Raw genomic sequence first — 13,048 nt, 5'->3', positions numbered from 1 at the left:
CTGCATGCCATGTTTTTCATTCTCACGTCACTTCCGCTGTGGTTCGGTGTGGCGCGAGTCGCGAGAGAGTGAACAATCGGTGAGAACCGAAACACACACACACTTCTGAACACACAGCTGCTGAATTATATCAGACAGGAGAAAACAGACGTTTACGTTTGACAAATTTGTGAAAAGGACAGCGGTTGGATTCATCGAGGAGAGCATGCCGCGGAGAAAGGTGAGAGAAAATGCGAGAATTGGGTCAGTCGCCTCAGCGCGCGCTAACTGCTAACTTAGTGTTTATTTACATTTTTTGATAAATATAGTTTCAATGAAAATATTAAGACTGTTTATCAACAGTACAACCAGCTAACATTTTATCACTAGAGAATCGAAAACCACCGAGGTGGTTCCGAAATTGAATTGTTTTAAGCTGATAACGATAGTGAAGCTAGTTACGTTAGCGGTTTGGCTTTAGGTAATGTTAGGTGGGGATGTATAAAAAACACTTCAGACTGTATAATAGTGAAATATTTCTGTTTGCTTTTTATGTTCTGTATGTTTTTGACTGCATTTATGTTGTCGGCATCTTTAGTTGTTATATTTAGTCTGACTTGTTTACCTGTGCATGGTGATATGGCTGTTTGCAGAGAACAGCAGGCAGTAGTTCAGACGGGACTGCTGATTCTGATGACTCTGGAGATCATGAGAAGACCGACAGCTCGCACAGTGAAGCCAATCAGCGCAATAACACCCGTCTGACCCGAGCATCACTGCGCCTGAGCCAGAGCTCTCAAGGTAGAGACACACAGCTGATGTATTAACACCTCAAACAGTTGGTCAGTAGGTAGATTTTGGGCTTAATGATTTTCTTCAAACTGCCAGTTGTCCAAAACGCTTCAGAAAGTGTTGATTTTGATACTCTTTGGATAGACATATGTGTTAAAGTAATACATTTTAAAGAAAACATATGTTTACTATATGGTTAAAGAGAATAGACATTTGTGCCTGCAAAATTTCACTAGTGTTACCGCACCTTTGCAAATATTTTGATGTTAATTATTCTTAAGTAAATCAGAAAATAAATTCTATTGTTATTTCCTGTATTTAATTCACAAAATTGGGGGCTGTAATAATAAAGATGAATGTGTCCTGTACATTTTTCAAAAATAAATATGTGCACATATATAAACATAAATATAATTGTATATATCCACAGATCACAATATAAATTGCAGACAAAAATATATATGAATAAATAAATCAACTTCTGAAATATATATATATGTAAACATAAATATAATTGTGTATATATACACAGATCACAATATATATATTGCAGACAAAAATATATATAAATAAATAAAAATTTCTCAAAAAAATAAAATAAATGGACGATACTTTGAAATCAGCAAGAACATTTCTAATCAGAAAACAAATCATATATTTATTTTCCATTAGTTTATTCACAAAGTTGGAGGCTATAAATGTGAATGTATCCTGCTCAAAAAGAAATTATATACAAATATACATATTCACACACACACACACATATATATATATATATATATATAGATAGATAGATAGATAGATAGATAGATATATGCATACACGCACACATACTGAACATAATACATTACTGTGTTGTATTTTTCTTCTATTATTCATGAAGGTTACAGTTGTATTAATGCTTTTCTTTTTGACACCTTTACATGTTTATAAGATGTTATTTCTGTTCCTAGATGCCCCACCAGATGTGAAACTAGCAGCAGAGAGAGACGAGTCTCCCCCCAGGACACCCACAGGGAATGCCCCCTCATCCGAATCAGACATCGACATATCCAGCCCCAATGCATCCCACGATGAGAGCGTGACTAAAGACCAGAAAGACTCTGGCAGTGATCCCTCCCATCGTCCAAAACGCCGCCGCTTTCACGAGAGCTACAACTTCAATATGAAGTGCCCCACACCTGGGTGCAATTCTCTAGGTAATTGCTCTTCAGATTAATTTCCTCTTGCATCTGCTTAATAATAAAATCCAGTGCTAATGGTTTACAAGAGCTTAATTGGAAAAAGAACAATGTTCACAGTTTTTTAAAACATTTAAAATTTGAGTGGATGATGTATTTTCAGGTTTAAAGCTACAATCTATTTACTTTTCTGTATTTCTTTTTTATACAGGACATTTAACAGGGAAACATGAGCGACATTTCTCCATATCAGGATGCCCTCTCTACCATAACCTCTCAGCAGATGAGTGCAAGGTGCTTTAAGCCCTTTAAGTATAATTTGCTTGTCTGCTTTATTTGCTCTTCTTTTTATTTTGTATATTTCTTGCATGGAAAGAGCTTCGACAGTTAAAAACATCATTTTGTCAACCACTAAAATACAATGATTATTAAACATGGGCATGTGTGGTTTATTCTTTTCCGTATTGTTTAGCACTTTCTCTGTTGTTTATCTTGGTGTGCTTGTTGTCCTGATCAGGTGAAAGCCATCGAGCGTGAGAAACAAGAGGAAGAGCGCAGTCAGGGGCAGAACGAGGAGAACAGACACGCTACTCGACATCAGGTGCTCGCCAAGCAGATGTTCGCTCAACACTAAACAAACATCACACAAGTGTGTTAATGCCTCTTAAATGCATGCATGCTTTTGTACTAAAAAGACACTTGCGTGAAGGCCTAACGTCAGCAGCATGGTGCATTCTATTTTTAAGATAGGTTGTGATTGTTTGCAAGCCATAAATTCTGTGGTATCCACAGTGAGGTTATGACTGATGAGCTATTCATGAAGAGCTTTATCTGGATGAGACACAATGTACCTTTTTGTAAAGTGGGATGTACTATTAATTTGCATTGCTCTTCCACAGGCACCAACTCCAAGACAAGTTCGATATAAAGAGAAGGTCATGGAGATGAGGAAGAGGAGGGATTCTGGACTGACAAAAGACCAAAAAGAGAAGTACATGGTAATAGCATCCTTTCAGTGATGTATTAAAATGTTTATAAATGCAGGGATGCAAACTTGTCACCTTTCGGCAAAATTCGCCATTTCGATTCATGTAGATCTGAGGAGTTTGTAAAATTGTTTCGGGGTTGGGGAGGGGGAGTCTTTTCACAGTACCAGTACCAACTTAATTCTGAACCCATTCGAAGGCAACCACTTTCAAATGATCCTGTGTTTTTTTGTGTGCGCGTTCTGGTTTCGAGTTACAAAACCAAAATATTCTATTTATAATGTGTTTTTACAGTGTTTCAGAGAATCTCTTTTGAAAGCAATGGCCAGTCAGAGGTGTTTGCTGTAGGTTAGTCAGAATCCACTCTGAACTCATTTTTGTTTTCACAGGTTCACAGAGTCCTACACGCTCGCAGATCTTCCCATTATATTGAGAAAAAAAAGCATACACATGGTAGTCATTGATTATATCAGGAGTTTGAGTTTTAAAGATAAAACTTAAATCACTCTTTTAGATGTGTCCTTTTTAAGGCAAATGTTTTAAAAATGTAGATTTTAAATTAAATCTAAAAATATTTCAAAATATTCACTGCATTAATTATTGTACCATCAATAAACTTAATTTGTAATTAAAGTATTTGAATAGTTAACCATTCTAGGCTTATTGCACTTGCTATACTTTATATTTCAGTACAGTAAAATTACTAAAATTTGTTATAATAGTCATCTTATAAGATATCCAAAAGCAAGACATTAATAAAAAAAAAAAAAAAAAAGTGAGTGGAAAAGGCACCTGAGCTAATGTGTGATCCTCTGCTGCCATCTACTGGTTATGATGGTAATTCATATAATGGTAATGTCATTTACATCTTAAAAGTCTTTGTTTTCCACCAGGAGACGTTTTTTTTTTCATGTCATCTTTGTGAATGAAAAGTGAATCTTTAAATTGAACTTTATTGCACGCCTGTAAAGTTAAAAATAATAAAGGCTCACAAAAAGTGTTTAAAAATACTTGGTGAGTTTCCATCCCTGATTAATGTTTTTTTATATATATAAGTTATAGTGTCCTGCAGTGATGTATATTTGTAGGGCAACCCAGTTTTACTCTTGTTAAAAATGGTTATTTGTCTTTTTATGAATGTATATAGTGCCATTATATTTTATGTGTTGGGTGGTATTAATGATGTTTGTATTTGTGATCAATCTACATCTGTTCTTTTATGATGTATCAGGAGCACAGACAGACACACGGTACCACGCGTGAACCGCTGCTGGAGAACATCACCAGTGATTATGATCTGGAGCTCTTCAGGAAAGCTCAGGCCCGTGCAGCAGAGGATCTGGTATGAACAGACATGCCTCTCAGTTTACACACTTCTGACAAAGCAGTGCATCACTGCAGCTCAACTAAAATCTCACTCCTTAGGTTCATTCCATCAAATTATAAATAAAGAAAACAGTCATTTGAAATGTCATAATTTAAGTATTTAAATTATGGACACTACAGATTGGTTATGTAATATAAGAAATATTTTTTTTTATTCAATAAAAATAACCACATGATGGTATACTGTTACTGTGATTAAATTACTTTACTAGATTTTGGTTTTACCGTCCAGTCATAGTTCTTGTGTGTTATTTCAGCTAATTTAGCTTTATGTAGAAATGTGATGTCTGAGGTTTTTGTTGTTTGTAGGAGAAACTGCGTTTGCAGGGTCAGATCACAGAGGGCAGTAACATGATCAAGACCATCCTGTTTGGCCGTTATGAGCTAGACACTTGGTACCATTCTCCCTACCCTGAGGAATACGCCCGTCTAGGGCGTCTGTACATCTGTGAGTTCTGCCTCAAGTATATGAAGAGTCAGACCATCCTGCGCAGACACATGGTATGAAATCAAACTTTCCTAAATAATCTCTGTTATGGTTGCATGTCTAAACATTTAGTCAAATGGTAGTACTGGCTGAATCTATATGGAGGTTAAATTTGACATGTTGTCATATGTGATCTGTGCAGGCCAAATGTGTGCGGAAACACCCTCCTGGTGATGAAGTCTACAGAAAAGGAGCCATCTCCGTGTTTGAGGTTGATGGGAAAAAGAACAAGGTGGGCAATGGGTGTTAATGTAATGCATTGGTTGTGGCTGTTTGAATGTAAAAGAGTTCTGGATGTGTTTGTTGATTTGTTGCATTGACTATTTCTGCTCTTATATGAACTTCTAGGCTCTTGATGGGTTTGTTTGATAAACATGAATTTTATACATCCCCTCCCCAACAGATCTACTGCCAGAATCTTTGTTTGCTGGCCAAGCTGTTTCTGGACCATAAAACACTGTACTATGATGTGGAGCCTTTCCTGTTTTATGTCATGACTGAAGCTGATAACACAGGCTGTCACCTCGTGGGATATTTCTCAAAGGTAATGAGGTGCTTGAGGCTACATGTTGTGAATTACATGATCTGGTCTGAAATGCTCAAAAAATATAAGCTCTTTCTGTCAATACATTTGCATTTCAGGCCAGCTTCCCATTAGCCAATTTTTTGGCTGTTTTTCAGCCATAAGCTTCATTTCATTAGCCAGCACAAATAATAATTTTTTGGCCCAATCATATCACTAGTCCTAATCAGCTATTCACACAAAATGCGTTTTAAAAAAATGAGACGTAGGCAGAGGAACAGGAAAAATGAAAGGTTATGAGACGCAAACAACTTTTAATTTTGCTGTGTCATACGTGACACACTGTCAACATGTCCGTCAAGCATGTTTATATAGAAAAAAATATTGTTTGCATGCTGCTAAAGTCTGTCTCAGTAAAGTGGGGGATGAACTTATTCTTTCCACAGCAACCTTGAAGGGACAACAAACACATAGCACACAAACTCACAGGGTGAAGTTAGTCCATAAACTCCATTCTAATTCAGTTTATTTCAGTGGCTTGTTCCCGCAGTATGTTATTTTGATGAGCATCACATGGAAAATAAATGTTTTAGACTGTCGCCTCTCTTTCATTCTTAATTTGTTAATTTTACAGACGTCAACAAAAACTGTTGGTAGCTGTAGCAGCTTTGACTAAACTAAGTTGGATGCTGCTTTAAACTAGGGAAGCAAGGACAATTAATTTTAGACATCTGTTTTGATCTTTGCCGTTTTCTGTTCTGAATATGTAAATAAGGAATCGGCTAGCATGGAGTGCCAGTCTAAGGGCCAAATTATGTGAATTAAAAAAAAAATAATAATCTACACCAGTCTTAAGTGTTTTGTGGGGATACTAACCAGACTGAAGAGCACTTCACCCTATTGAGTTCTGAAAGTCTCACGAACCAGCAGAACATGCAAATATAATGCTACTTTTATGAACAATTTTGAGAAATGTTAGCCTGTGGTGTCTGTTAAGTCAAGACAGAAGAGTTGTCATGTAATATGCACACTGACTAAACTGATTCTCCTTTATGTACAGGAGAAGAACTCATTCCTGAATTACAATGTTTCCTGTATCCTGACTATGCCACAATACATGAGGCAGGGCTACGGCAAGATGCTCATTGATTTCAGTGAGTACCTGTGTTATCTCTGTAGGAGTTTGCAATTCAGTGATCTGAAGATCCAGATGGTAATCTAAAAGCATGCCCAATTAATTGAAATCATGAAACTGATACATTGTAACAACAATTTATTAAAAGTATGACAAATTTGTTTTAAAGCCCTATATGAATTTTAGTTTCCCCCAATATTTTATTTTAATATTTCATTTTAATGCTTTCAATATATTTTTAATAATCAAAAAGCATGTCTAATCAGTCAAAAAAAAAAAAAAGAAAATAATAATATTTAGTAATTTAGTAATTTATTGTATTCTAAAATTGTTACAATAATAAGGGCCTTATTAAATGTTTTTTTTTTTTTCTGGATTTATAAATTTGAAACAAATGTATTATCAAAACAGTGCTAATCAAATTAAGGCTTAAAACATTGTTTAACATTTTAAAATGCAATCAAATGAAAATGTAACATTAAATTTTTTTTGGCAAACAAAGTGCCACACAACATAGATTTGCAATTAAAATGTAAAATTCTGTGACATCCAGTTTTATATCTGCAGTCTGCAGTACCATCTGTGTTTTCAGCAACATGGATATCATGAGCCTCTATGGCATCAGTACTTGACATAATGACCATTTGCAAGTTAAAACTGTAACCGTTCCCATTAATATTGGAGTTATTTCAGAACGGTTGCAGTTGTGATGTCGTTATCTCTGATGCTGTTATTCCTCAACACTTGCATCACAGTCTTTGTTTGTCATGGTTCTAGGTTACCTGCTGTCAAAGGTTGAAGAGAAGGTGGGTTCTCCAGAACGCCCTCTCTCAGATTTGGGCCTCATCAGTTATCGCAGCTACTGGAAGGAAGTGCTGCTGCGGTACATGTGCAACTTCAAGGGCAAAGAGATCTCCATCAAGGGTAAGTTAAGCTTCCCCTGCCACACAAGGGAGCGTTAGAAGGCATGTTCACTGTGACATCTATGTCACAGCCCCTTTTTTTCCCGTCTTGTTCAGAGATCAGTCAAGAGACGGCAGTGAATCCTGTGGACATTGTCAGTACTCTGCAGTCACTTCAGATGCTCAAGTACTGGAAAGGGAAGCATCTGGTCCTGAAGCGACAGGTATCAGGAAATTCTTTCTTTTATTAAAAGCACAGATGTTTAGAGCCTGTAAAATATATAATTATTAATATTTTCTTAATTATAGGGCTGTAGTTTTGTCAACTATTTTGATGATAATGGATTAATCTTTAAATTAATTTTCTTACATTTTTAAAAGTAAAAATGCAATTTTATTTTAATAAAGTTTATTTAATAGTAATTACATTACTGTTGCTGTTCTTGTAGAAATATTGCATTAAAATAGACTCTAATTACACATTCGTTCAACAAATAAAGAAATATTTAGACAGTTATTGCTCACATGCATGTATGTTCCTGCTCGACCAATTTGACCAGTGAAATAAGATTTGACTTCCTTGTTAAAGCATTAGATCATAAATGTAAATGAACTGTAAATAGTTTACCACTACAGTATGTAATTTTACAGTAAAATAGTCAAATTTACATTTTTTTGCAAGTGGAAAGACTAAAGACTAAGTGAAAACTATGAAGCACAATAGAAAAAGGACATTCCAAGAAGTCCCTGTGTGATTATATTTTATTTCGTTCTTCTTATTTTTGTCATCAGTAAATGTACATTTGGGTGTTTTGTTGTTCATTGAGTGTTTATTGGATTATTTTAGTGTTGTGTGTTACCCTAATGCTGTCTGTGTGTATGACCCTGTGCACTGTCTATATATGAGTATTGGCAATGTATTATGGGCATACATTGTAAAATGTGCAATCTCTGGCAACTGTTTAGCAGGATGTTTTTTGAAAGTGAATGTTTGCTTTATATTATTCTTACTCTGGCTCTCTTTTGTTTCTGAATGGTACAGGACCTGATTGACGAGTGGAAGGCCAAAGAGACCAAAAGGGGCAACAACAATAAGACCATAGACCCCAGCTCTCTGAAATGGACCCCTCCCAAAGGAACCTAATGGACTTACATACAACACTCACTACCACCATAACATCTTTTTTATGACTCCATCAACAATGTCTTTTGCAATGGTTTCAGCTGTTTGTGTCATTTTGTCTCTTTATGTGCCACTTGTAACTCTGGAATCTCTCTTTTGTTTTTATACAGTGCTATTTATTTTTTTATTCATTCATATTTTTCTTTGGCCAAAGTATTGTCTATGCCCCAGAATGTATTTTTTAAAAGTACAATTTTTTTTTTTAAGCAAAAAATGGTTTCTCATCAGTAGAATGTAGTAAAAAAGTGTGGGGGGGGGGGGGGGGGGGCTTGCAAAAAAGTTTAGAATATGCGTTAATTACACACACTTCAAAGTTTATTTCTTGATTTCTTTGTTGAAAGATTTGTGAAAATGATTTTATTTAAATCAGAACTGGGAAAAAAACTCATGTTTGATACTTTTATTACATCACATTTGATACCTGAAGCAAGACATTTACTTGCTTAAAAATACTCCCAAATGATGTTCTTTTGAATTATAATGTTGGTGCCAGTTAAGAGTCAAGAATAATGATATATTGATTCACGAAGACTGGTGGAGTCTGTAATAGAGTGCTGGATAATGTCATCAGTAATACTGCAGTCTGTTCCATTCCTCTCGCAGATCTGCTGTGTGAAAAACAACATGATTTCACTGCTGGTTCATTTCATCATTTTTGCATAAATACAGTTCTTCTTTCAGAGTTCTACCTGTTTGTTTGTTCAAATCTCCAGATTTGTCCATTGCTGTGTTGCTCTCTGGGATTGTTCTTCTGAAATCACCTGCAAATTAATATGAAAATCAGTTTTTCACCTTGTAGAACCTAGCAGTGCTGTGTAAAACCATGGATTTTTATTTTCTTTGGCTAAATGAATTACCAACACCTGTTAGAGAGAGACTGTGTGAAAACATTTACTACTGGTGTAAGTAGAGCAGTGGAAAGCCATACCTCCTGAAGATCTCTTGCCCATGAGTCCCACAAACATGTCCCCCTTATGCCCTTTGAGGAAATAGTGCTGTTTTTTAATACATGTCTTTAAATCAAGACATTTAGACAGTCACAAAAATCAGTCTGTTGGGATGTACAGGTTTTCTGCTGGTCTTAAAAAGTCCCGTCCACAATTGAAGGCTTTAGAAAGGTCTCAAATAGGAGCAGAACATCTCAAATTCATAGTCATTGCATTAAATGTTGTATGCACTGCAAAAAAAAAAAAAAAAAAAAAAAAAAAAAATATCTTCCTCAATATTTTTGTCTTGTTTCTAAGGACATCCTTAAATCAAGATCCATGCAAAATGAAGATATACCCCCGGTTTCACAGACATAAGGCTTAAGCTAGTCCCAGACTAAAATGCATGTTTGAGCTGTCTCAGCTGGAAATACCTTGCTCTGACATATCTTAAAATATGTCGGTGTCATTGTTCTGTGTCAAGATGCACACCTTAATGTTTTCCTCTAAGGCATTTTTGTAAAAGTTGCTTAAATATATTAATTTAACTAGCTCAGTTTAAGCTAAACCCCGTTTGTGAAACCTGGCCATGGAGTCTTCTGAGAAATTGCTTGAGTTTATGCTTAAAACATGAACTATGAATCTATTCATTTGTATGAATATTGATTTAAGAATCTAGACATTTGCGCTGAAAACAAGACAAAAATAGTTATGAAAAATACAGTGGGGGTTATATTTTCGAACAGCGTTGCTAATACAACTCAGTGTGTGCTCTTTAGACGTTTACACTTAGAGAACATATTGTGTTCCCTTTGATTTATTCTTTAAATTTTCTTTAAAAAAGTCTTAAGTCTTTAATTTACCTTCATAAAACCTGCAGAAACCCCACGTGTTGATATGTATGTTATAAATATGATTATTATATATAAAAATATATTGTAATCTAAGGAAATATTTAATTTAAGTGAATTTACTCACTTCTTCGTTCCATTTTCACAGGCTGGAAAACTTCTAAAAGGTGGGGAAAATAAAATCAGGTATATACAACAAGGTCAAAAATGTTTATTATTATTATTATCGTAAATATATCTTTAACAATTGTTTAAATAATTTGAGTAATAAAAAAGTGAATTATGCAAGAACAACTGAAATGGCGCACTAATAGTTTAAATATTTTGACAATGATTCTGCTTAATTTTCAAAATCTTAAGACTTTTTAATATTCTAAATTAGTCACCACTTTTTTTTTTCTTTTTTTTTTATGGTAGTAAAGTATTAGTAACTACAGTGCAACAAATATAACAAACTAAACAGAATGTGAATTCTTGTAGGTGTTTTATACCCTAGAGCAAACAAAACCAAATCTTAAATCTTACTGGAGCGTTTTCCCATTAGTCCATAGAACGGCTGAGATTTCGATCTTTTGAGTAGACTGGCCACTTGGCTGGCTAGTGTCTCCTCCACTGGTTCATCCTGTTAAACAACCAAAGCATTTTGATGGATGTGAATATGGCATTGTATATTTTGGTTTTACACTGGAATAAAAAAAAAAAAAAAAAAATCAAGTACCAATATTTGTAGTGGATAAAAACACAATTAGTTTATTAATCATAACCTTTATGATTCCTTAATAATACATCAAATAAAACATCACTCACCTCCCAGTTATCTGAAATCCAGTGGTCTCTGTTGAGAGTGAAAGACAATCCTTGAACACTACAGGCAAGAGCGAGTATGGTGAGCATTAACGCTGAGAGTTTCCAAATCTCCATAAGGAACAAAAGTGTGTAAATAAAATGATTACGTTAAGGCAAAAATACTGAAAATTAGCTTAAAAGTCAAAAGAAAAATCTTTCTCAGCTAAGAGATTTTTTTTCCCGTCAGTACAATCTATCCAGCCAGCAGGAGGGTCTTCTGAAATCACAGATCTTTTCTGTTCTTTCACATGGTGGCGGCTGCATTTATAGTTATACGGCTACCAACCCCCTCCCTACTCTCAGACCCCAAAACCACCCTCGTCACACCATCTCTCTGCCATAATCAATTCACATAATGCATTTATTGCAAAATAACCACCACTTGACTTGAGTGATCAGTGACTCCATTTGTTGTAGGTTTCCCAGGTCTTGATTAATCGACCCATCACACGTCAATGAAGATGCAAAATAATTCATGAAACAGTGTTTTATTTTTGATGTGTTATTTAATCCATTATTAAGCCCTCTTAGGGAAGATTGGTAGTGGATATAATGTAAGAATACAAACAAATTATGAATTCGGTGAGTACTTATGACGCAAGCAGTAAATCAAACTCAGATTTATACGTAAAGCCATAGGTTTGGAATGACATTAGCAAATATTTGGCCTCATTTTCTTTGTTTGTTGAACATATATATCTAGTATAGAGGATATTACCTGTATATAATTACATTTCTGACATTACAATCTTTGTTTTCAGAGCCGAGCAGATTGACTTAGGCATTTGAGACTGTCACAGGGCTTGGCAAACAATCCCTTCTGTTGACTAAATCACTACTACTTAATTGTTCAGTATGTATTCATATATTAGATAACAGTTGTAATTACTGTAACTTGTTAAACCACTTAGTAGTATGTGATCTGTTGAAAGGTGGTTTTATGATATATCCTAGGCCAGCATCTCTTCAGAGAAGACACTTTGTTTTAGTCAAGCAATTCATCATTGTCTAGACTTGTGCTTCAATAATAGCAACAGAACTGAACACTGTCGAGCACAAACTATTGATGTCTAAATTTATGCATCTTTACAACTGCATATTCTTGGATCTTTGTCATACATGGATTATATTAAGTCATACAGAAAGGTTGGGTTTACACATTTAACAAAGTTTCTATCCTGGAGTCCCACAGGGTTCAGCAATAAGCCCCTTTTTTATTATTTAATTTTTGCACCAGATTATATGGTTTCTCCTGCTGGTAGCAAACTGATTAAGTTTCTCAGTTTGGAACTAAATAAGGTTTCAACTCTTGGGCTAGAGATCCTTATTTTCTAAATATATATGCTTATGAGTATATGTGAGGTGAAAATACTATCAAGTATTAATGCAGTTACAACAATATTATTAGTGCAGTTACTGTGTGTCCCATGTTTTTTGGCTACTAAGCCAAACGTTTGCTTATTGTAAGGTTTTCTAAATAGCCTATGTCAATATTAATAATTCTTTTTTTTTTTTTTTTTTTACATTCTGCATTAGTTATATTCAATGTCTTCTAGTCCTTTTGGTTATCATACTTTTGTTTAAAGAAAAAGAAATTGGTCACCACTTGATCTATAAACTGTAAAAAAAAAAATAAAAAAAAAAACACGAATGTCTAATATTAGCCGAAAAGGTTCAGATTCAGTGTTTAATTAAGTGTTTATGTTCTGGAAATTATGGGTAAAGTTATCACACTGGAATAAAACTTACTTACTTTGCTTACACAGGGTATGCCAACTACCCAAAATGACTGGCCTACAAAAAATTGCTTATAAATTTATCAATATGCTTTATTGTTACCAAATAAATGTTTTCTTTCAATTAGCACATTT

The 13,048-nt window shown here is 34.7% G+C and overlaps 2 protein-coding genes across 3 annotated transcripts; one reads left to right on the top strand and one right to left on the bottom strand.

Annotated features, from left to right (window-relative positions):
• LOC109087248 (histone acetyltransferase KAT7-like) lies at positions 1-8,810 on the top strand. The gene is made up of 14 exons (XM_042767058.1): positions 1-220; positions 633-780; positions 1,725-1,970; positions 2,164-2,246; positions 2,470-2,553; positions 2,852-2,950; positions 4,170-4,280; positions 4,634-4,825; positions 4,954-5,043; positions 5,215-5,355; positions 6,395-6,488; positions 7,247-7,393; positions 7,489-7,595; positions 8,414-8,810. The coding sequence occupies exons 1-14, from the start codon at positions 206-208 to the stop codon at positions 8,513-8,515; spliced, it is 1,659 nt and encodes a 552-aa protein (XP_042622992.1). The 5' UTR covers positions 1-205; the 3' UTR covers positions 8,516-8,810.
• Positions 8,811-8,830: 20 nt separating this feature from the next.
• LOC122146932 (protachykinin-like) lies at positions 8,831-11,953 on the bottom strand. Of its 2 annotated transcripts, none has more exons than XM_042767060.1 (6): positions 11,139-11,953; positions 10,857-10,953; positions 10,459-10,491; positions 9,483-9,533; positions 9,244-9,315; positions 8,831-9,159 (listed from the first exon to the last, which is right to left on the bottom strand). In XM_042767060.1, the coding sequence occupies exons 1-6, from the start codon at positions 11,250-11,252 to the stop codon at positions 9,122-9,124; spliced, it is 405 nt and encodes a 134-aa protein (XP_042622994.1). In that variant the 5' UTR covers positions 11,253-11,953; the 3' UTR covers positions 8,831-9,121. The 2 variants fall into 2 exon arrangements, with proteins under 2 accessions (XP_042622994.1, XP_042622993.1); XM_042767059.1 differs by having other exon boundaries at positions 8,831-9,162; positions 11,139-11,950.
• Between the last annotated feature and the right edge of the window lie 1,095 nt (positions 11,954-13,048).

Source organism: Cyprinus carpio, chromosome A12, assembly GCF_018340385.1.
Source record: "Cyprinus carpio isolate SPL01 chromosome A12, ASM1834038v1, whole genome shotgun sequence".
NCBI classification, from domain to species: Eukaryota; Metazoa; Chordata; class Actinopteri; order Cypriniformes; family Cyprinidae; genus Cyprinus; species Cyprinus carpio.
Note: the sequence above shows the minus strand (reverse complement) of the source record. Positions and strands in the feature narration are given on the sequence as shown.

Excerpts from the sequence above, each read along its gene's own strand:
- LOC122146932 (XM_042767059.1), bottom strand. The coding sequence starts at position 11,252 with ATGGAGATTTGGAAACTCTCAGCGTTAATGCTCACCATACTCGCTCTT. Across the intron at positions 10,492-10,856 it reads ACTAATGGGAAAACGCTCCA|AAGTTTTCCAGCCTGTGAAA; the intron begins GTAAGATTTAAG and ends CCCACCTTTTAG. Across the intron at positions 9,163-9,243 it reads AGATTTGAACAAACAAACAG|CAGATCTGCGAGAGGAATGG; the intron begins GTAGAACTCTGA and ends TTTTTCACACAG.
- LOC109087248 (XM_042767058.1), top strand. Across the intron at positions 4,826-4,953 it reads CCATCCTGCGCAGACACATG|GCCAAATGTGTGCGGAAACA; the intron begins GTATGAAATCAA and ends TGATCTGTGCAG. Across the intron at positions 7,596-8,413 it reads ATCTGGTCCTGAAGCGACAG|GACCTGATTGACGAGTGGAA; the intron begins GTATCAGGAAAT and ends TGAATGGTACAG.